The sequence below is a fragment of the Mytilus galloprovincialis genome, chromosome 3 (assembly GCF_965363235.1).
Source record: "Mytilus galloprovincialis chromosome 3, xbMytGall1.hap1.1, whole genome shotgun sequence".
Classification (NCBI taxonomy): domain Eukaryota; kingdom Metazoa; phylum Mollusca; class Bivalvia; order Mytilida; family Mytilidae; genus Mytilus; species Mytilus galloprovincialis.
Window position 1 is genome coordinate 47,541,953 of NC_134840.1, and position 25,925 is coordinate 47,567,877.

General features: G+C 32.7%; 2 protein-coding genes across 2 annotated transcripts; both read left to right on the forward strand.

The window, feature by feature from the left end:
• Window positions 1–91: 91 nt before the first annotated feature.
• On the forward strand, window positions 92–8,941 carry LOC143068156 (uncharacterized). The gene is made up of 4 exons (XM_076241976.1): window positions 92–238; window positions 4,603–5,042; window positions 6,220–6,335; window positions 8,270–8,941. The coding sequence occupies exons 1-4, from the start codon at window positions 183–185 to the stop codon at window positions 8,615–8,617; spliced, it is 960 nt and encodes a 319-aa protein (XP_076098091.1). The 5' UTR covers window positions 92–182; the 3' UTR covers window positions 8,618–8,941.
• A 5,219-nt stretch (window positions 8,942–14,160) lies between these two features.
• On the forward strand, window positions 14,161–25,925 carry LOC143068157 (neo-calmodulin-like). The gene is made up of 5 exons (XM_076241977.1): window positions 14,161–14,265; window positions 18,650–18,686; window positions 19,190–19,333; window positions 22,563–22,802; window positions 25,740–25,925. Exons 1-5 carry the CDS (start codon window positions 14,263–14,265, stop codon window positions 25,778–25,780), a joined length of 465 nt encoding a protein of 154 aa, XP_076098092.1. The 5' UTR covers window positions 14,161–14,262; the 3' UTR covers window positions 25,781–25,925.

Genomic DNA, 25,925 nt, shown 5'->3' on the forward strand with positions numbered 1-25,925 from the left:
TCTTCAGTCTTTTTTTGTCTCTTCTTACAATAATGAAGTACGAAACAAAACTGCCTATCCATTTAAAGATAAGTATAAAGGTACTCCGAATGATATCGCTGTGGTAACGTTTATCAACAAATATGGCGGCTAATTAAATGGTTTCCCTTTGAAAATATCGGATACCCGTAATTTCAATAACAATGACGCTATACATGCCACCGTTAGCCCGTAAAAAGCGAGTACCAGAACGATACAAGTAAGAAATAGTAAAATCTTAATTTATCATGCCAGAAAAACGCGCTGTTATGTTTAAAAATTTGTTTAATTTTCATTTAAAACGGAATATTTTTTGGTGTTTTGGTTTTGATGCCTCCAATTATTTTGTGTATTTGGCTCCTACAACTTTTGACCATGATGAATGTCAACCAATTTAATAGTTGAATTGAATTTTCGATGGGCTTATTTCTGAATTTCCCTTAATTGGGCTCAAATAAATGTAAAGTACCAACCAAACATGATCAATCTAACTTATAAAAAAATAGGACAAGTATTGTAGACTCTAAAGTGGTTTCAGGTACATCTCATTTTTTTTCATATTTAAACTAGATTGGGATTATTAGACGATTCGTATATAAGTCTTTGATAATATGCTTTATGTCATGTACATATATACAAGTTTTTCTGATGACTGTAAAAGGACCCATACATATTAGACTCCAAATCGATCCCTCTAGAATTTATGCTCCTGAATGACTGAACTATCGAATGTTTTGCAGGCCATGTGTTTATCATGATCACGCTTATCTGTTAAACAAATTGATGTCAGACATAAATCAGATTGGTACATGTATAATTTTTACAATTAATTTTACAATAATATTTTTTTATTTGGCAATTGGGTATCATGTTTGCCTAAAATCATATCTAGTTTACTTACAATTTTGCATATAAATATGGAAAAGGAATAATACATGTAGCCAAACACACACGAACGACTTCAGAGACAAACAGTTTGATTCTTTCATAGCAAGTATTTATATCAACTTTTAAACTTATCTCAATTCAGTGCCACTTACGTCATATACATAAATGTAGATAATATTTTACCCTCCATTTTTTACTGAAGTTAAGATACTTTACAATCTAATTTTAGAGAGCATACACATTGTAGAAGATATGATTAATTGCTCCATAATAACGATATTTTGGAAGTTCAATTAATTTACAGTAAATCGTAGATATCATACATTTTTATAAGATTTTGCTGACAACTTCTCCATGACAATCTTGATTTTAAAACGAAATCATATCTATCTACTACTTTCCAAAATACATGTATTATTGTTTTAATATTTAAAAAAATAATGTACATATTTATGATTAAAAGACTGCAAAGCAACGACAAACATAACCAAATGATATATAGAGGGTCACATACATATACGATATTTAAGATGAGTGCATGTATTTGTATGTTTGAATTGTTGGTAGAACGTTTGTAAAAAAAAATAAAAATGATATTTTTTTCAATCCATACATATTTCTTCAAATTTGATATGTGTTTGTCAGATAAATTTCCGTTCTATCAGCATCAGCAAATCCAACAACTCGAAAATGAACAACATCAGGCTGCCAGATTTGCCATTTGCCATGGGGGATTTCTTTTCGAGGAAACCTGGCCATGGTTGCGTAACCAAAATGAACCAGCAACTAGGTTGGGAACCACTGGAACACAAAAGAGCCAGGAATAGAGTTATTATGTTCTACAAAAAATAATAAATCATGTCGTAGAAGTTCCTGTTCACTTCCTGCTCAACCACCATAACACCAGAACCGGTGGTTCCGTATCTAATAACATTAGCCAAACTAGATTGTTTCAAGTATTCATCATTTCTGCCACCATCATATCCTGGAACAACATACCTTTCGACATCCGAACTTCCCCGGGCGCGTGTTGAACATTTTCGACACGCTATTTAAGATGTCAGCATGTCGACACTACTCCACATCTAAACTACAGCACTGATTTTAACTGTAGATACAGTTTTCATTTTAACTGTACACACTTTAAGAATTTTAGTTGTTCACTCACGTTGGTGTATATTCACTCAAAATGAGTCCCCTGACGGGAAGGATATAGATAGATAAATTTTCGTTTGATATATTAATTATAGAGGACAATCAACGACTTTGTTTTAAATTTATTACACTCTTTTCAAACCTGTGTTTGAAGTATAAAGGGGATTTTTCACCATAAAGCTCCAGTCTGAGGGATATGTACAAAACTTTAATAGCAACCTGTCATGCATCATCGCTATTCGAGGGTTACTATCCAGGAGGGAACTGGATTGTACTTTTACAGAACAATAAGATAAAGGATACATTGTAATTGTCAGTGCAATTTAAATAACGAATCAAGGATTTAAATGATAATATTTTTATGTTTTTTATTCCGTATTTGACATATATTAAAATAAAATTCCATTAGACATAAAGCTATGAAATACCTTTCACATACAAATGAGTTCACTTTGGTTACTGATGTCATTCGATACACAATTGCACAAAAACATGTTAATATTCAAATTCCATCAAGTTTTATCAAATTTAGGAGTTTGAGTCTGGAAATGAAACCAGGAAAATTGTCCATGGTGGATGTTTTTTTTCAATTTGTCAATTAAGGAACTAGTTCTTACTCAAGGATGAAATAATGGTGATAACTACAATAAATTGGTCACACTCTAGGAAAAGTGGACACAAGATTGCGACAGATATTATAAAACGGGCAACCGTAAGATTTTCGAGGGATAATTTCAACGTCATCTCTTGGTTAAATAACTTCATAGTAAACAACAACCATAGCTGTACCATGAAAGTCATGAAAGGAAATGGAAGCTCTGGAATATCGTATGATTATCAAACGACATGAGATATATAAAATATAATCCCTAAACAGGCGCTGCTAGAATTTTGCTACATAGAAATGAAAGTTCGAACTTGGGAAGCTAAAGTCCTCTCTTTGTTGTAAAGTTTTATTCTCAACCTACCCTAATTGTCAATTTCTAAATGTAAGTCAAAATATGCAGTATGGTAGGATAGATGCATTCAACATTGTCACCAAAAACTTTGAATTATTAAGTGAGAGGAACGAGAGCCGGAACGAGAACCGGAACGTGAAGTATAAAGGGTAGAACATTCAACAAACGAGCAAGATGCAAACGAAATATGTTGTATGGACTCCAACATATCTTCGGAATCACTTTATACCTTGTTATTTTGTTCGCTGACGAAAGTTAGTTGAAGCATATTTATTTAAAGTGGATTTGGAAACAAGTTATTGCAACTTATATTAATCCCTTTCCACTTTGCGGGTGCGAGTGCTGCCTTCCGACGGACTATCACCGTTTCTCAAGACCATAATATGACGAAAGTTGGTTAATTTTCCATATATTTTAAAGCTGTACATTAATTTAAGTTCTAAGGATTTACAAGACACATGATACAAAGACATACAATTGCACTGTAACTATGCACTCTAACGCGTACTTTTTTTAATGAGAATTTTGTTATAGATATGTATATCAGCAAGGCATTGGGCGAAGTCGATGACCAGTGCCTATTAACTGTTTTTACTGGGGTTATGCCCAGTGGAAAAAAGAAATTACATGGACAATTAAGCGCTCTAGATCTAACGACTACATCAAAGGCAGGTCAAACAACTACTTCGTGTTTTCCTATACTTTGAATTATGGGTATGCTTAACACAACAAAGTGAGCACTTTTGTTGTAATTATTGCTCTTGGAAAGATAAAATGTATGCATCGTCAGATGACACTGAAAAGCTACATGCTTTCATCCATATGATACGAAAGGAGAAACACACAGTTGGTCTTAAATTAATAGTATGAAAATTGCTGTAACATAATTGCTAATTTATGGTAAGAAATGAAAATTTTGAGTACGGTATTACAATGTTATTAGAATGAAATTCAAAACAGTGTGGCTGTGGCCATTGATTGACACATTAAATTCATCCATTGACTGGGACAATTTACGTGAACGTTTGTCTGTAACGACCACTGTTCACGACGTACCTACGATAGACATTTAAACTGTAGGGTCACCAAAGGTTTCTTAACGCCTTTAATTATAAAATAATTCGAAAAATTAATCAGGAATAACCTTTATGTTTTGATTTATATAATTGATATAAATCAAAACATCGTGTTATTTCTGATTAATTTTTCGAATTACTTTATTAAGGTGTTGAGAACCTTTGGTGACCCCATAGTTTAAGTGTCTTTAAAAAGTACATAGTGAGCAGTGGTCGTTACATACAAACGTTCACCTAAATTGTCCCAGTCAATGGATGAATTTAATGTGTCAATCAATGGCCACAGCCACACTGTTTTGAATTTCATTCTAGTTGTAGGAAGTGTACTGGTTGATACTTTTAGTCTGTGAGAACATGATTTATATATTAACTATTATTGAGTTCGAACTAGTTTTCAGTGACTGTGGGCTCTAGTATTGCAGTTTACAGCAGAATTTACTATGACAATATAGTTTAATAAACTGTCTCCTTCTATAAGGTCACTGATTTTATTTTTGTATTTATAGTCCGGATTCATTCAGAGTTATCAGTACAAATGCAGAGGACGATCACCCAAAATTTCCCGGCGACAACAAATTCCCAGTTCCCGACCGGGAACAACTAAAACGAGGAGTAGCACTACCAGACATTTATAACCGATCAACACAAGTCTTACCGAAGGAAGTACCAGATTACCGAGTTCACAGACCACATCCGAATAGCTGTGGATTCCTAAGACATAATGTTAGAATATTGAACGAGCCTATTTGTAGTGTATACACGGGCGAAACACACGATGAGCAAAACTTATGGTGGCCTTCACGGACATCTGACGAACCATTACAGATACCCCCAAAAACAAAAGATACAATATATAGAGAAGGATATATGAGGGATTCCCCATTTTCAGCTAGAGGATTTACACGACATGAAGCTAATCCAAATAAAAATGCCGCTCATGGTGTTGGTATGTAATAATAACATTTACTAAAAGTTATTATTTTTATAAACTACCTTCTTTTCAACAGTTTCACCAAATGACGTTTCCACTGCAAAAAAAGTTTGCGTTCAAGTGAGAGACTATGTTGATTATCATAGTTCAATTTTGATAAAATTTAATCAGGGCGATTTTGAAAAGTCTTAAATAATCTTCGAAAAGAACATAGTTTTGTATTTTTTAAAGATAGAATATATATATATATATATTGCAATGTAAAAGAAGAGGGACGAAAGATACCAAAGGGACAGTCAAACTCATAAATCCAAAACAAACTGACAACGCCATGGCTAAAAATGAAAAAGACAAACAGAAAAACAATAGTACACACGACACAACATAGAAAACTAAAGAATAAACAACACGAACCCCACCAAAAAGTAGGGGTGATCTCAGGTGCTCCGGAAGGGTAAGCAGATCCTGCTCCACATGTGGCACCCGTCGTGTTGCTTATGTGATTACAAATCCGGTAAATTGTCTAATTCGGTAGGTCATATTCATGAAAGGGAAGGGGATTGTAGTTACGACGTAAAGAACATATCCGATATCATTTGTGAAACGGTTATTCCATAACGGTCAACCAACTCGTGATGGCGTCCGTAAAATTTACGAAGGGATGATTTCAACTTCACCATTTGGAACTCTTGGTTTAATAGCTTCCTTGTTAGCAGCAAACCTCTATCAAGAAAATCATGATATGAAATGCAAGCACGGGAATATCGTATCAATTGGGAGATATATACCCCGTATGCAGGTGCTGCTGGAATGTTGCTACTTAGAAATGGAAAGTTCACAATTGGAAAGCTGAAATCATCTCTTTTGTCGTAAAGTTTTGTTTTCAACCGACCCTCATTGTCAATTTCTAGATGTAAGTCAAGATATGAAGCCGACTTAACTGTATCTGTAGTATCCTTTATCTCTAGTTCGATTGGATAGATGCGTTCCACATAGTCACCAAATTTTGAATTGTTTAGTGAAAGAACATCATCTATATAGCGGAAAGTAGAGTTAAAGGATATTGCTAACTTCTTATCTTTCTTCCTAAGAAGTTCCTGCATGAAGTCAGCCTCATAGTTTCAATGCTGATTATGCATACACCAACTTTATCTCTTAATACCTGTCTTAAAAACTCATTTTTACATTTTAGTTCCAGTGAATTTTCTTGGGGCAACAGATGGTCAGAAAAGGATTTTCCAGGAAAAGATATCATTTGAACATCAATATAATAGTCGATCAGATCCTAATTATCCAATTAGAAATAAAGTGAGTTAAACACGTCCTTTTACATGGCCTTTAAAGAGTATATCTTTATACGGAATTATACATAGTTTTTCTTGTACCCTTTTTTCGACTTCCTGTGATAGCTTTATTAGATAGGGTCTTGAATACTTGATATGCAAATATTTTTAATGTTCTTCCTTCTGTGTACTTTTTTCCTTCACTCATATAAATGGAAAACTGGGGATAATCGTGCACTAAGAACACAGTTTAATATCTGCCAAATGTTTATGTGCATGTCTAAATCTATGGCCTTTATTTTTTAGTCCATATAAGAATTCGGTTTTGATGATATATCTTATTCTAACCCATTATACAGACTCGAAATGATATAGAAAATTATTTATTGTTGAAAGCTGATTTTGACCGTAACAATTAGATACAGAAGTAATTTTATATGTTGAATAATATCAGAACGGGTGTTGTAATAATTTGAACTGTTTTGCCATTGCAAAATTTACTCTTGGATCAATATTTGTAATGAACAGTTATGAATATTAATGTTCACTTTCTTTTTGCCAGAAAAAATAGCAAATTACAATATTTGCGTCGGAAGTTAATGTGAAATGATTGTTGGTTCCTATTAGTTTTTTAATTAATTTTTATTTACATAAGTTTGAAACTACTTTGCGTCAGAACAAAATTTAATTCTGTAATTGAACATATTGCTTTCTATTTTATTGACTCAGTTTCAGAAGTATCCACTAGTAAGTAAAACAAATATCACGCGACTTCTCACGCGACGAACTCGCATCTTGACAGTTTTTGAATTTAAAAGCTTCCATTAATCTAACAAAATTCATTCATTCCTATTATAAAAGTCATGCATATCCGCCATTGTCCGCGATAGTATCTGAATCCCGACGACAGTAAATTATTGTCGCTAGACGCCAGACTATCGAACCTTTTTAAAACAAGTCATTGCGAAATAAAGATACATCATGCTACAGGCAATACCATTAACATTTACTTCTAATGCAGATCATTGTATTTTACTGTTTTGCCAAATATTATCATATTTTCTTAAAGTATATCTCCTTCTTCATTAATTTTCATTCATTTTAAAATTGGTTCAAACATATTTTTATTTTTACGGGATGTGAAGTTAAAACAATCTGAAATTTAGAAGAGGATTTTGTATTTGAATGATCAATTAAGTGCAAAAATATCGTGTAATTTGTTTTGGAACGAATGGTCACATTTTTATGTTGCCTAAAGCGTTTTGGTGGGACCATAGTTCTTGCTTTTACCAAAAACGCATATTGCTTTAATCATATCAACTAAACATGCTGATTTATTTTAAAATTGAACTCGTTCTCGTTCATCATGCCAGATTAATATTTAATGCATACGTGTGGTATGTATGAAGGAAATGCATGTATGTACACCATGTTTTAAAAAATGTTTTTGGGAAAAAAGTATTATCACAAAATATCTGAATCACATATGATGTTTTTAATGTTGTTTGTAAAGCATGTAGAGGAGATATGACAGCATGTCTCGAACAAATGTTTATTTTTGATAATGTAACTTCATAATAATCGTTTTCATATGCATGTACTGGTATAACTTAAATCAAAATTACTTTGATTATTAGTGTATGTGATTAACTATTTCCTATAAAAAAACAAACTTATTTTTTTTTGTATAATTGTCGAACTTTTATTAAATACAATTGTAAAAATATGAACTCGCAAACGTATTAAAGTTTACATTCTATATTTAAAAAAAATTGTACACAAAAGATCCTATTTCAGAAAATGTTCTTCCAATTTCTTGAAATGAAGCTGGTCTCTTCTACCTTTAAACAATTACAAAGACGATTTGTGTATAGTCTTCCTATAAAACCTTTTATTAGAATATGTTTGTTTATTTTAGCATTGCATATCAATAAAGAATAATGTTATTCTGTTTTCTAGCGTCATGGTAGTTTTGTTTGGGACCAAGCTTCAAAAGAACAGGCAAATAAATTCGTACAACAACAAAGTCATATAGAAAGCAATGACAGAGCTGAAGTTAAACCTTTTAATGGTGCTACATTAGATACCCATCCAGTGATACCTCCCCCTGAACCAATTTATGAACCAACGTCGAGGTCACCACCCAAATCACCTCCGGCGTCTACCACTCAGTCACCTAAGAGAATTACCCCTCCTGCTACCGAATTGGTGAGCTGCAGTGGGGGTAGTGTCTCAAAAGAAGAAAAATGTGAACCAAAAACTAATAATGGGACAACCACTTCTGTGAATGAGTCCGGTGAAAAATAAGAATGTTTTAGAATGTTATCATTGAAAGACAATGTAACTTTATTATCACTTGTTAAGTTTTGTTATTCTTTCTTAGTTTATTTGAAAAGGCCTAAGGCTTTTAGGGAACATGCATAGTTTTTGTTGTAATTTTCAGGGTAGAAATTCATTCTAAATGGTATTAGCGAAGTAAAAAATAGCTATATAATGTTAGGGTTTATTTGTTTTGCTTAGATTTGCATAATATAAATAAGCATATGCAAATATGCATTTATAGTATTAAAAGGGATTGGCTGAGGAAATCTTCTAAAGCGAAGGAATAAATCTATTATTTTCTTTAAGTATGTACCTTTTCCCTTAAAACAGTTAAGAGTAAGTTTGATTTCGGTTCGAATTAGAACAGAAGTTTTCGATGTTATACGTTAATTGATGTGGAGTTGTTCAGTTGAGTTTTTTTTTGTTCTTCACAGTTTTTTTTCAAAATATATATTTTTAATGCAATATTTTAAGAATGCTGTGATATTGACTTTCAAATGAATGAATCATTAAAAAGGTATTAATTTGCCAAGAAATCATATTTTGTTAATCTGTATTTATTTTGATACCTTTATGTGTTTTTTTAAACGTTTAATGCAATTTTTAAACCGTTTTAACATCTTTATATATACATTCATGCTCGATTTGGAGCACATTGTTAAGCATGACATTTAAAGGACCAATAACAGTCATTAGCGTTACATTTTACATTTTAAATGTATTAGCCCTAAGAAAATTAAAAAAAAAGTGTAAAAATTTCTTATACAAAGTGAGAAGTATATAAATATGAAATCCTTTTCACATTAATTAATGGGAATTCAGAAACAATGAAAAGTTCTTCATTGTCCTATTATTAATCCAAGCCAAAACACATGTTTTTATTTTTGTTTCACGTTATTGTCAAAAGTTTTTATATATTATAAATTTATTTTATATGCATTTCTGAAAACTGAAGTATTATTACATGTTTTTCTAATAATAATGTATTATTTACATAGATTGGACAATCTAACAGTTGACAATTTTAACATAGTAAGGACTTGACGAATTGAATTTGATTATTCTAATTTTTATATGAAGATTGTTTGAAAAAAAAATCAACAATGTTAAATTTGCATAATATAACAGATAATTTGGTTTGTATTTGAAAATAATAATGCTTTGAATCACACTTCTTTTCTAACAATTATTTTCATTTTTTATATGGAGTTTGACTGTTGTAAAAACTGCCTTGTCACAATCATTGTTTACACTGGTTAATGTATGAATTTTTTGTTTCTTGGTTGAAAATGTTTGTTAAGCATTTTGAATACTAGTATTATGTTTGATTTGTAACATTGTTAGAGAATATCACCACTGCTGAGAAGTTTGCATTTAAATCATGTTATGTATAGTGACTGTATACAATAATGTTTCAATATGTACTGCTATACTGTAAAATCGATTAGATTTTCATTATATTTAAAAATTTTAAAATGTACTTTTCTAGGGCTTTCAGCAATGATGAATAAAATACATTTTTCTTGATCGAAAGTTGTTTAATGAATAAGCAGGAATTATTTTAAGTCTATTAAGACAATTACAAATTGTATAAGTGAAATCAATCATCCTACATATATATATATATATACAATAGAAAATGAAAACGGGAAATATGTAAAAGTGTCAACCGAACTAAAGAGCAGAAAACATTGTAAGGCCACCAATGGGTCTTCAACCAAGTGAGAAAAAATCCCGCAGCTGGAGGCGGACTCATCTATCCCCAAATAATAAGTTCTAGTTCAGCGAAATAAACGCAACAATAGCATCCGAAGTCTACAAATGAAAAGAAAGATCTCTACCCTTCCCTATTCATACCTGCAGCCAATGTTGAACAAAAAAAACCCCATACACACAGAGAAATACGCACAGCCAAAATCAAGTCAGAAGAAGTCCGAGTCTGCTGAGTTATAATAGGTAACAGAAGAAACTAAGCAAAATGATTAACAATGATAAGCATACAAAATTTAACAAAGGACTACTAACAGTTACCGACATTCCAGTCCAAGACTTCAATTAAACTGATTGAAGTATGTGTCTTCATCATATGAAAATCAACCACAATCCCTCCGTTTAGGAGTTTAGTATCATGCCATCATAAATTCTTAGAGATGAACATTACCCATATCTTGCCAACAACTGGGTTTACAATAGATGAAAGGGAACTCATAAAAAAAACCAGAATTTGATGTATACGTCATTTAGACAGTGATCAAAAAAAAAAAAAAAAAAAAAATTATTTTAAGGTGAGCATTCGTTCCTCAACACGCAGAGTTGTCGAGAGTAAAGAGGTATGTTTAGAAATCAGTGTAAGAAACAGTTGAACTTTATGATATACTAGTGAAAAAAACACAAACGGCACTTCTATACCGCCTCCATGCCACTGTGCACCATTTACTAGGTTAGGGATACAACCTTTTATTATGTCGATGCGGGTAAACATCATCAGACTAGTGAAAGCTATATTTTATAAAGCATACTGTCAGAGTGGTCTACTGTGCTCGACAGTGTAAATAAATCCATCTGACTAAATTACATTGTAACTTTTATATGTAATTAAAATAAGCGAACTTTTCAAGAACCAGACTAGTAACGTTTAAAGCCTGGTAAATATTATATTATACGTTGGAAAAGTGTAACCAAGCTGTTAATGGTTGCAATGGTGATTGTTTATAAATTTCAAATAACCGACTCGAGCACGAATCTGCTCAAGTTGACGCCCCAAACCAGTGACGTCTACATCCATTATGATAGGTATTGTAGTTCCCTGTCAAACCATTCGAGATGTTATAGATTATACATCTAATTTAAAATTTAACATAACAGAGCACCATTACTAAATAGAACCAAAATAGGTATACTAATTAAGTCGTTGCAATATATGATAGTAATCAGAAGAAACATTCTGTTAAATTTAAATAAAAATGTACATGTTGGCCTAATTCTACAGACAGTGCATACGTTTTTGGTCTCAGTGAAAAAAGTTAAAGGTGGTAAACAATGTATTAGATGTTTAATTAAAAGACAAATTTTAGAAAACTAGTACGTCATAAATATAAAACCATTGACGAGGCGTAGAGATTATTGTGTTTTTGCGCTATAGAATAGCAATAATAAAGTAGAAAATGAAAATAAAAATATATTTCTGTGTATTGTTTTTAGCAATATAATAAGTTATCAAATGTACAAGACTTATATAAAGGCAACAATAAAATACCACTGTTCGAAAGTCATAAATCGATTAAGAGAAAACAAATCCGGGTTACAAACTAAAATCGAGGGAAACACATCAACTATAAAAGGAAAACAACGAAACAACAAACACACTAAGTGCAACAATAGTTTGATACGCCAAACACACGTTTTATAAGACTCACCAATGACGCTTAGATCACAATAGTAAGAAAGCCAAAACAAGTACAAAGTTGAAGAGCATTGAGGACCAAAAATTCCAAAAGGTAGTGCCAAATACGGCTAAGGTAATCTATGCCTGGGATAAGAACACCTTTAGTATTTCGAATAATTCATACTTTTATACAAACATTAAATTTATAGAAATGACTATATAAGTGATGTACATGTCAACACCGTTTTGCTCACTACCAAGCTGGTGATACCCTCGAGGACGAAACGTCCACCAGCAATGTCGTCGACCCAGTAGGGTAAATAGTTTGCAAAGGTACCAGGCTTAAAATTTGATATGCCAGACTCGCGTTTTGTCTAAACAAGACTCACCAATGACACTAAGATAACAATATTTAGAAAGCCAAACAAGTATAGAGTCGAAGAGCATTGTGACAATAGACAATACCAAATGATTAGCAAATGAAAGGCACAAATAAAATGACTTAACCCTCTATGAAGTAAACATAATCCAATATCCTTTTTTGTTTTTCAATTTTTGTTGTTGAATTGTAACTGCTGATGAAAAACATTTATGAGGATTTTGAAATTTCAAATCGGATATAGATTGTATCCTATTACATACTCAGAGGCCTTGTTCACATGTATTTAAAGTTAGAAAATAAGACGACTATCGTGAGCTTTATTTAAAAAAAGTCTTTACAGATTGTACTCACTAACAACGTAATGAAACATGATAGAAAACCATGTTTTTGTTGACATGTGATTTATATTACAGCTTTGTGGTATCTTAGTGCTCCTACTATTGGTCAAATGTGATTAGACCATCTCATGTAATATAATTGTATTAAGGTATTTGACAAAAAAGAGGGCTGCAACTTTTACCAAGTAAAACCTTGATAGGGAGGTTGTCTTGATTTTAAAAGTAAGGGGGGGAAAAGGGGGAGTAAGTCTATAGCAAAGTCAGTATTCAAAATTGACCTTTTTGAACATCTGATTTGGCATATGCAAAATACGTGAACTACTTTAGATGAAATAAGTAAAATGCAGGTGTAAATAGTTATCAAAAGTACCAGGATGATAATTTTATACGCCAGACGCGCGTTTCGTCTACACAAGACTCATCAGTGACGCTCATATCAAAATAGTTAAAAAAGCCAAATAAATACAAAGTTGAAGAGCATTGAGGACCCAAAATTCCAAAAAGTTGTGCCAAATATGGCTAAGGTAATCTACTCCTGGGGTAAGAAAATCCTTGTAACTTGTGAAAAAGGTCGAAGTCGATGTTATTTACATGATTCCTTTTGGTATTCAGATGATAGAAGATTGCGGGAATTCATTATAATTACCGCCTCCGTCAAAAGCGTGAAGGCGCAAATTCAATTTAAAAAACAGTTAACTACTTTGGACTAACTAATATACTTGTTTTTTTTATTGTTTGTTCTCTTATTATTATTATTATTATGAGGATCTCATCATCTATAATCGGTATATTTGAAAATTTGGAATTTTCAACATGGCTTTCAGTAATATCTCCAGCTCCTTTTATTCTGGTTATGTCGCATGTTACAAATAACGACGATCATTACATCGTAAATACTTAAGTTGCACACATACTCATTTGCTTTCTGTTTATTTTGGTTTCTTTGAAAGTTACAAGGAAGCTATAAAATTAGTGATTTTTGGCAGATTACAATTATATATAATGTTGACCTTGTATTTATTATCTAACTCATTTATTTCTCTATTTATATGCATAGTATTATTAGTTGAATTGATTGGATAGTCAATTAGACACTTTTGATATACGTTTCTCTTTTCAGTCCTTGACAGGTTCAATACATATAGGTACCTGAAGATTGATAGAAATACTAGATATGTTAGATGGCTATTTAACCACGGAATTCTGAATACTATCATACGATATAATTACCAAGTAAAACGTATATCATTTACATAACCATTCAAAATATTACATGACATTTTAAATATTTATAGAAATCATAGCGAAAAGTGAGGGACGTTTGTCATTCAATAGAACCACTAATCATTTTCTAAATTTATAATTCATAAGTATCATTTTTCACTTAACTCATCAAAACGGAACGGGTTTTCTATTGTTAATTTGAATACTATGCGTATTTAAAATCATCCAAATTGACAGACATTAAGTCTAACATTTCGTAGTGTAAGGTTGTAGTAACTTTAAATGGAATTTATTAGTCAAAATGGTAAGTATGCTATACAGTTATCCATTTTTGAGTTCTTAATGAGACTTGGTATGCATCAAATGATGTTTGAAAATTGATAAAATTTGGCATAAGCTTTATATATTAGTATACCCAAATGGTAAACAATTAGTAGAAACACATTACGTTTAATGAAATAATCGCCTACATTGTAACATTGTTTGGATGTTCGTTTCACTTATTTTCGCATAAAAATTTGAATAAGTTATATATATATATAAATATGGTTGATAATAGAATCTCATTTTTTTTATTATCCAAGAATCTTTAGTTAATACTTCAGTTGGAAAAAAACACTAAAAACACACACAAACATATTGGTTATAAAAAAAAACAAATAAGCATTAAACGAAGACTGGTGCGTGAGATCCACATGTAGAATAATGGTCGAGATCGTTGCATGCAACCGTCATAAAAGGGGAGTCACTTTTCACTATAGGAAAGTTTAACATAAGTTGAATACAAAACTGATGAATTGTAAACTTTTTTTTATATCTAAAACCAACGATAAATCAGAGATTGCTGAATACTACATGCATTTATATTTTTTAACGTTATGTACCAAAAGGCAGCATACTTCTTTTAGCCTATCTAAAAACTTATGATATTTTCTTCGACAGATTGAAAATTATCTGTTGTCAATGGAATCTTATACAAAAACAACCGCATAAACTGAATCAATTTGTAAACTACCTGTTTATCTCACCAGACAAGCACGCGATTTGATTAAAAGGAATAAATATTGAACCAAGTGTTTCAAGTTCAAAAGGGATATTTCGAGAAGAGCAAAACAAGGGGATTAGCAAAGTTTCGATATGTTTGATTCTGACCAAAATTAATAGTAATTGATGATGTTTGTTTTGGATATACCGTTGGACGTTGGGCGTTATCAGCTACGATAAAATTCATTATGAATCTTTTGTAATACCTGCAGAAGATTTTAAATGATGAATATATTTGAATTAAAGAAGGTGTAAGGTACACATCACTGACAAGAACTTTAAAAAGACTATTGGATGTCAACATACTGCCGTCACTAATAGACATCAAGAAATAATGGGAGATGTTTGGTGTGGGTTAATCAAACAGTCACAACAGTCAAAAACATATCTACAAGTCAGCAGACACTTTTTAATAAAAGACAGGTTTCTTTACAAGATGTTAAGTTCTAAACATCATCTTGTTCTAAATCGATGATAGCTTAAACAGTTTGGATCAACTTATCAAATACTTACTTAAATCTCTCGTAAACGTCAGATTATGTGCTTACTTTTACATTGCTTAATTACTATCGATACCCTCTTTGCTTTCCCAACTTGTATATTTCTTTGAGATTAAGACCAATGCTAAAATTTGTTCAAAAAGACCGTTCTGAGTAGAAGTTATTGAAATAAGTTGTCCGTGTGTAAATATCATGTAACATAAACCAAATTCTAAAGCCTCGGTCATACCTTACCGGATAACTCGAACGGACGCCTAACGGATAACCTTTTTTCAAACTATTCATGTCTGTTAGACGTCCGTCCATACCCGTTGCATGACTAAAACGGAAGTGTTAAGCCTCGGTTACACCTTACCGGAAAGCACGAACGGACGCCTAACGGATGAAAATAAAAGTTGTCCGCTGACAAAATTGTTATCCGTTGGGAGTACGTTGATGTACTGACCGAATAAAACGGACGTGTAATGGATGCATAACGGACACACACCGGATATGTAACGTACGAGAAACGGACACGTACCGGACAGAACGGATGTCGAACGTACATCCAACGGACGAGTACCGCATAAAACAGACACCTAACGGAAGCGTACCGGATAAAACGGATGAGCAAGATATACGGAAAAATCAAAGGCGACAATAATAATACATGTAAATCGCATATATAGTCAAAATGTTTCTGTGTAACTGGTTTTGGTTTGGTCTTCAAAATTCCGCCAAAGGGCAGTGTCTCGCCTGAATAAGAGCTGCTTGATTGTGAAGACGTGCCTAATATCGTTTATTAATAATAAGAATTCATGAACCTTAGGAAATCTGACATACCAATAATTGGCATTTCTGACGCGAAATTTTTAATTGGCATTTATCCGTTTCAGATCCGTTCATCGTCCGTTTTATCCGTTATACGTCCGGTATGAGTCCGTTTCTCATCCGTTCAACATCCGTTTTATCCGTTAAACGTCCTGTAGAAGTCCGTTGGTGAATTTATCTTTCAGACCTCCAACGGATGTTTAACGAACACGCAACGGATACAAAACGGAAACGAAACGGAAGCGAAACGGAAACGAAACGGAAACGAAACGGAAACGAAACGGAAACGAAACGGAAACGAAACGGACGAGTACCGTACAAAACGGACGACTAACGGACGTTCAACGGACATTTCATCCGTTGGACGTCCGTTCAAAGTTTTGAACATGCTCAAAGTTTTTCACCGGACAGAACGGATGTCGATGGATAAAACGTACGCTTAACGGACATGCAATGGATATGAACGGACGTCTAACGGACATGAACGGATTGAAAAAAGTCATCAGTTGAGCGTCTGTTGGAGCTATCTGGTAAGGTGTGACCGAGGTTAACTCATGATACCGATTTAAATGAGAGACAGTAGATTTTACAAATAATTCCAAAATATATATTTTTCGAATTTTTTTGGAATTCGTTTTATATATGATCATTTTTGCTATGTTGATTTAGTTAAATCAGTTATGCATAAATAGAAGTCGTTTTTACATGCATTATAATTTGAATTTGAAACATGCTCCATTACTGGCATATAACAGGGGTGTGCTCCTTATACAAATACTGCAATAGATTCATAAAAAAAGAAAGAATAAACAATCTTCGAGATCTCAAGTCTTTAAATGCAAAAAAAAAAGCGTCTGATCTGTAATTTTAAGAATGATTATGACATTCTGACCTGAGTATGATTTCGTATGACGGGTGATATAAGCATAGAAGCAAACGCTTACATGTCCACGCATCAGGCATATCGTCCATTTAGAGTTCATGCGATTCCTTCAGTTTCGGAATGTTACCCTGATTTGTCATTTACGAGATGCGATCATCGATATTCTGTTGTCGCCTTAATTCATATCCTCAGTTGAATTCTATATAAATGAACATAAGCAGGTCCAAGAAAAGTTCAAGCATATGTTTATAAAACCTCACTTTTGTAAGAGAAATGTTGCTGTAAAAACTATGGATTTGAGTGAGAAAAAAATTCCAATTACCATAAATGAAAATGGTTTTCTTGTTCACACAGCATTGTTTTATTGGCTAAAACGATGAAATCATTTATTAAAAAAAATGTACAGCGCTGCAATGCCTTTCCATGTGTCCTAATAATTATTCACGCCTTCAACTTATTGGAAGCTAACTAAAGCTCCTTTCAGAAAGGAATAGGTCCGGTAAGGGCAGATTTTGGCCTCAAATTTCAGGTTCATCTAACGAAAGTTTTTGGACACTTTTTAAACACTTAAGTGTTTATTTCAAGTAATTCGATTAGTTTATGTGAAAGATTTTAACTGATTTAGTCATTAAAAACGCTCTGATTCCAGCTTAAATATGAAAAATCTATCAAATATGCCAAAAAACGTAACTTTTCAGATGGGTTTTGTCAAAAATGAAAGTGGCCGCATCCGTGTTCATACTCAACATTTATATATATTTTGTATTATCATCAAATACAACTTACATTTCAATATTATGAATGAACACGAATGCGACCACTTTCATTTTAGACGGAAACCGTCTTAAAATTAACCAAAATGCTAAAATTTGAAGATTTCAGTATTTAAGCATGACTTAATGATGCTAGAACGCGATATTTGTGCATTGTTTTGTAAAAAACAGCTAATATTTATGTAGCAGAAGCATTTTACTTTCCAAAATATAGCTTAAAGATTACATTTTCACAAGTTTCCAAAACTGCTGTATTTTGGGGCCAAAAAGGGGTCTTACTGAACCTACTCCTTTATTCGACTGTCATACAAGTAAGAGGTTTAGCTAGCTTTAAAACCATGTTTAATCCCCCATTTTCTACATAAGAAAATGCCTGTACCAAGCCAAAAATATAGCAGTTGTTGTCCATTCGTTTGATGAGTTTGAGCTTTTGATTTTGTCATTTGATTTTGGACATTCCGTCTTCAATATTCCTCGGAATTCAGTATTTATATGAATTTAATTTTTTCAGCTGGGTCAGCGCGAATCACTTTTTAGGTTATGCCTTTTTGTCAAGGTAATTTTAGTGTAACTTGATGCGTTTTCGTCCTCCGAAAATTATCGATATAAACACATCTGAAATACACAAGCGTTCTATATTCAGTTAATTTACTTTCATGTGTCTATTTACTATTATAGGATGAACATCAGCCGCTCACAGACGAAGAAATAAAAGGTTACGTATTATAAGGACGTGTAAAAATATATTTATAATTGCCTTACATGTATTTTTTCACAAGAAACATTACTTTTTAAAGACTGGTAACAATCGTGAATCAAGTTGTGTTTCTCAATATGATACAAGGTTTATGCATGTGACTCTTTCAGTTTTTTCTGATGGTGTAACCAACAATTTCAAGGAAATTATTATGAACTGTTTTTTCTTTAACACTTACTACAGTTATATTAAAACATATGAGTTGTTTCAATAATTAGCTAATTCCATATCGTATTGTCAGCTATTGTCATTTTCAAATGACTTCGCGGCGATTTTATATGTTTGTTCGTGTCTTCGTATAAAACCATATCCAGATTTGATACCAGTATCTATATTCGTGTTACTTTTTCTACTTGCGAACACATCTCAGAGTAATAGCTGGTTAACACTTATGCTCCCTCTTGATTTTCTACCTTCGAATAATAGTTGTTTAGACTTCTACTTCTCCTTTTGATTTCTAGAATTCCAGAAGACTTATAGTATGTTCGACTATGATGAAAATGGAACCATATCTACCAACCAGCTAGGGACAGTAATGAGGGCTTTAGGACTGAATCCGTCGGACGGGGAAGTACAAGATATTATAAATGAAATAGACGCTGAAGGTAAGTGTGGTTTATCAATACGTCCAAAATGGAGGAATATTGTTTATTGCCTGCATTTGTAAAAAAACAGAAAGAAAAAAAAAACCCGGCGCGTTACACTGCGTGCTGTTTTAAGTATTTGTAACAGTTTGCGTTGCACATGATCTCCTAGCCTTCAAATTATGAAGTGAAGTTTGTTTTATTTGAGCAGGCTTTAACTTATATACTTCCTTGTGTATTGTGAATGGTCCTGGTAAGATCATCTCGTATTTCTTGCCGCATTGTACATGTTGTCTTTGAATATCAATGATCTTAGTTCGTCTATCATCTTAATTACATACAAAAGAGCGTATAAGTAACGAGTTGTGACATCATTAAAAAATGTCTTTCAATCGACGATGTCGATTCCTTTATTTAAAAAAAAAGAATCAGGAAAATTACTTTTTTTTTTATTAATTGCGTAATCAGAATGAACCTCGTGAGAGCGTTTAACCTTTCATGTCGGTCAGTACATGTTTTATTTGAAGGTTTATTTATTTTAATTTTTCAAACAAGTCAATTTGCTGTTCTAAATTAATTTGAATCAAGAATCCTTAGATCAAATTCGTAGTAAACTTAAAATACTTAGTATATAACATATAGGTAGAAATAATTGCAAAATTGATGACCAAAAGGCTGCGATAGTTATATTGTAACTGTTACTTATTTAAGTGAATCCATTTTTGTAAATGTGGGTTAGTTGAATTCAAATGGTTTCACGGATGCATTGCACATTTATTACACATTCAATCATAAAGAAACACAATTTATCAGACTGACGTGTAAAGAACTAGAATTGAAGTTAACAAAAAAACAAAACACTTTCAAACAAATGATTTCAATAACTGGGAATTTACAACTCCCCAACCACAGTTTGCTGATATCGGGTCATAAAATTGTAGCCGATACATTTATCAAAAGACTAAAATATCACATAGCAAAAATACAGATTTCGCTTTGTCCCATTAAATGAAGAAATCGTATACATCTATAATACTAAAATTACGAGGTCCAATTTGTCAGCCGTCATCGGGTAAAAACGACAAATCAAAGAATTCAACTCTATATAGAAGTAATATAGGACAATGGTGTAGATTAAAAATTACACCACTCCAGACCCTTTTGTTTTCCACATAATTAATATTGCCAATAATTAACAAGTTCCGGGTCGAATCCGATACCGATACCAATAGTATATTCACCTGTTAGCTATTACCTTATCTGTACTTCCGCATTTGACAGGCGCACCACCAAACGGTGTATTTAGGATTTTGCTATATACACGGGTCATAATCAAAGGGCTGACACTACTAAATTCTATCATTGTCAAATTGTTCCCTATTGTAGTTTTATTTAGCCATCAGCAAGACTTTCTAAGATAACTAATATAGGACAATGCTGTTGATTAAAAAATACTCAATTCCTGGATAGCCAGGACCTTTTGTTTTCCAAATAATTAATATTACCAATAATTGATAAGTTCCAGGTCGACGGGTTCAAACAGAAAGATTTGAAAGCAAAAAAAAACTGTGTATCTTATAATCGACATGACTTTATCAGATGACAATACCAATTACTTAGGCATAGATATATACTTTAAGTCAGTCACGGACCCGCGATATCATGGGTGTGTACTTGTGTACATTATTTTTGTGAAGTATGCCACTGTTGAGGTAATGATTACAATACCACACATGAATTTACTTTCAGTTTTAGGTTGGTTTTTGTTAGCTTTAGTTTTCTATTAACTATTTTCTGTACTTTCTTTTTCCAATTTACTTTCTTTTTGCCATTTTGTAGTCCGTCATTCTTTTAATAATAGGTTTAAATTGAACCCTTGGTATCTGTCTCTTTTCTACAGTACGTAGGGAAACTATGACAGCAGACTCGAAACATGCATTTTCTGACAATTAGCCGATCAGTATTTATTTTTTAGTTCAAATAATTGTAAAAAAAACCGAATACAGAACACATGTCTTTTGGCTTCCGTTGTTGAAAAGAAACGATATTGGGTAAATTAATGACTATTTTCTTAAAGTTTGTGTTCGTTTTAATCTTACAAAAAGACAGATTTATTTAGACATCATAAGGATACTTCTGGACTAGATTTGATTTTTTCTTCCCATTGAATATTTGTGTGTGTAATTGAAGGAGGTATGCAAAAACTTCAAAATTGAAGTCCCTTTGAATACTTAAACCTTGTATAATTTAATTAGTATGTATGACGATCTCCGTTTATGCTCTTCAACTTTGTACTTGTTTGGCTTTATAAATATTTTGAAATGAGCGTCACTGGTGAGTCTTTATGTAGACGAAACGCGCGTCTGGCGTACTAAATTATAATCCTAGTACCTTTGATAACTATTTACACCACTGGGTCGATGCCACTGCTGGTGGACGTTTAGTCCCCGAGGGTATCACCAGCCCAGTAGTCAACACTTAAGCGATTAAGTGTTGACATGAATATCAATAATGTGGTCATTTTGTAAATTTCCTGTTTACAAAACTTTGAATTTTTCGAAAAAACTAAGGATTTTCTTATCCCAGGAATAGATTACCTTAGTCGTATTTGGCACAACTTTTTGGAATTTTGGATCCTCAATGCTCTTCAACTTTGTACTTGTTTGGCTTGATAAATATTTTGAAATGAGCGTCACTGATGAGTCTTATGTAGACGAAACGCGCGTCTGACGTACTTACTTATAATCCTGGTACCTTTGATAACTATTATTGTAAAACCAGTTGTTGGAATGACACGGGTTATGTTCTTCTCATATATCCATGATGGTATAATACTAAACCCCTAACAGGAAATATTGTATCTGATATTCATATGATGAAGACATAATCTTTCAATCAGTTTAATTGAGGTCTGGAGCTGGCATGTCAGCAACTGCTAGTAGTCTGTTGTTATTTATGTATTATTGTAATTTTGTTCATTTTCTTATGTTTAATATTCTGACATCGGACTCGGACTTCTCTTGAACTGAGTTTTACTGTGCGTATAAGTGAGTTTGTTTTTTCTACATTGGTTAGAGGTAAAGGGGAGGGTTGAGATTTAAAAAAACATGTTTAACCCCGCCGCAATTTTGCGCCTGTCCAATATCAGGAGCCTCTGGCCTTTGTTAGTCGTGTATGATAACTATTGTAAGTATAAAACATAGGTAATTGTAAACTGTGCATTTGCACTAAATGAAATCTATATTTATAGGAAATGGTGTGATAGAATTTCCAGAATTCCTGACAGTGATGTCAAGAAAAATAAACGAAATCGACAATGAAGAGGAAATAAGGGACGCTATAAATATAATTTTTAAGGACAGAGAATATGTGAGTGCTGTAGAAATATGGTATCTGATGAGAAAATTTGGCGATAAATTGACTGACGAAGAAGTTCAAGATTTTATAAACCAATCAAGAACTGACGGAGATGGTAAAATCAGATACGAAGGTATGCTATCTGTACACTGAAGCTGAACTCCGATGCAAAAAGTATAAATTCTTAAACCGTCGTTTTTTTATTGTACAACGCTATAACGGTCGATTCCTGTCGCTACTATTGGGCTTTAGATAGAACGTATTGCCCCTTATTTGTTGCTGACATATCAGATATTAAGGAGGCCATATCAGTAAAACGAATTGGAATGGAACCGGTTTAAACTCTAAAAGGTCAATGTCAATAATATGCGTAATTAGTTTAATAGATATTCAGACAAATGTGATGTTCTAATCATAAAGTTCCAGTTTAGATTATCAAAGTAATCAATCGATATTTTTTCACAATCAAACATTTGTTTACAAATAGACTTTTAATTCGATCATGTATAAGTTGAGCAAATACAGTTATTCTATTTAAGATGAATTTAAGTAGGTTGTTAAAACTGGAAAGCTTATTCATACTATAAAAAAACTATACAAGGTTATGTACATTCAATACATAAGAAATTGGTAACATCTGAGATCACCTCAGTTATTGGTGGGGTTCATGTCTTAAGTTTCCCATGTTGTTTTTTGTATACTGTTGTTTTTGTTTTTAGCTTTGGCGTTGTAAGTTTAATAATTTTTGACTAACAAGTTTGAATGTTTCTGTGGTATCTTTCACATCATCTTAACACGATATCAAGCAAAACGTCCATTAGTGTAATGTTGACGGAGCGTTATTTCTCGCCCAAACACTTGATTTGAAACAAAAACAAAATAAAACAATATTAAAGACAAAAAGAATTGAAAAAAACAACTAGTCCCAATGTATTTTTTTAAATTTAAAATTGTAATGTTTACGTCCGTTGAAAATCCTATGGACCAACATGTGCTAAATCTAGCTAATGTCAATTATGTCTGGGATATTTTAAAAGAATCTTTCTTAATTTAGGCAACAGTAGTTAATCGATGTTTAAATATCATATACCTATTATGTAGACAAATCAAGGTTAGTCTATTGCTGCCACGCGAATCCACACCTGGTATCAATAGATACTATTACAGATAAGACGAGTATTCTGGTATCAAAAGTTTTTAGACTATGAAAGCAAGTAAAAGAGGGACGAAAGATACCAAAGGGACAGTCAAACTCATAAATCTAAAACAAACTGACAACGCCATGGCTAAAAATGAAAAAGACAAACAAACAACAGCACACACGACACAACATAAGTAAGTATTGAGCTGAGACACATACAATATTGTATCGGACAACCAGAACGTGATGGTGACAAAATTCTATCGTTTATTACTCATAACTATGTTTTTCTATGTTGTGATGTTATGCTATTGTTTCAGGAAAAGGGAGAAGGTTTGGATCCATTAAAACGTTTAATCCCGCTGCAAATGTTTGCACCTGTCCTAAGTCAGGAATCTGATGTACAGTAGTTGTCGTTTGTTTATGTAATATATACGTGTTTCTCGTTTCTCGTTTTGTTTATATAGATTAGACCGTTGGTTTTCCCGTTTGAATGGTTTTATACTAGTAATTTTGGGGCCCTTTATAGCTTGTTGTTCGGTGTGAGCCAAGGCTCCGTGTTGAAGGCCGTACTTTAACCTATAATGGTTTACTTTTTTAAATTGTTATTTGGATGGAGAGTTGTCTCATTGGCACTCACACCACATCTGCCTTTATCTATTGAGCATTTTAGTGTAATGAGCACAACCTTCTAAAACCGTCAATATACGTTATCAATGATATTTCACGTCACGCTGGAGTTTTGACTACAGATGTTATGATACAATGGGAGACAAAGGGTTGATCTGGAGTGAAATCTACCCAGTTGTTTCAAAAAGGAATCAAAGCACATGTAAGACAAAATCAATAATAAAATTGAGGAACAACAAAAACCCAAAATTTTCAGGTGTTGTAAATCTGACATAGGTCATTTAGGAGATAACTGTATTGTATTTTAAGCTCAGACGGCATCAATTGGGGATTTGATGGTCGCAAATTAAGTTTACTGGCGACGCGTTAGCGGAGACAGTAAACGGGTATTTGCGACCACCAAATCCCCAATTGGTGCCGTCGGAGCTTAAAATTGAATATTGTTATCTCCATTTTAATGAAACTGACAGAAAACCACGTTAAAACATGTAATAAAAATCTGTCAAATGCCGTCTGCGCTTGCGCGTACGTCCCATAGCATCACTTGTCAATTGATGCCATGTAAAAAAAGTAACGTTATCCAATCAAAATGAACGTTACAAACGTTGTTGCATTATAATTATGTTTGGATAGAAGTTTTTTTTATTACTGATAACAGTCAATTTACAGAAAGAGACTGTATGATCAGAGCTGATAGATATCTAAGATAAAAGTTGAAATAAATTGATGTGAATGTATTAAGAGAATAGAATCGAGAATGGGAAAATTTCGAAAGAACAGAAAACAGACCAAGGTCACCAATGGGCTTCAAGGTAGCGCAAAAATACCACAGCTTGCTCCTTGAAAATAAAATATATTCTTACTAATCAACATATAACAATGTAGAATTAAACATGTCTCATTTTGAATTAAGGGATATATCTTCCCGGTTTAAAGTCCTAATTAGTTTACCGGATTTGACTATATTTTAGTTCGTTTTTGATAATACTAACTCTTCCATGGTTGTGTCAGGTTTTGAATTTTTGGTCCCAATCATCACTAACTAAAAGAGACATGAAACATTACTTGTAAATATGGGCGTCTGGTGCTGTAAAGTTGGTGCCGCTTACAACAAATGGTCGATTGAAATATTATAACTCAAATGATGCAATTGGTTTATGTTTGTATCAAATGTCTCTGTGATAAGAAATTATGTTTCAATTCAACTCACAATTGATTAAACCGTATATATGTTTCGATTACAATGAATAAGTGTATGTCTTTAAAATGAATCTAATATGATATTTTATTTTTCTTCAGATTTTCTCAAAGTAATGGGAGTTAAACCGAAGTGTGACTGAAACAGCAATAGAGTCCTCCGTTTAATATTAATAAAAACCAACACATTTTTAAAGTTAATTTAAATGATGATTTATTTTTTAACTCACTTTACAGAACATAATTTTTGCATTGATCTCAGATATATATGTAACACTCCCAAACGTG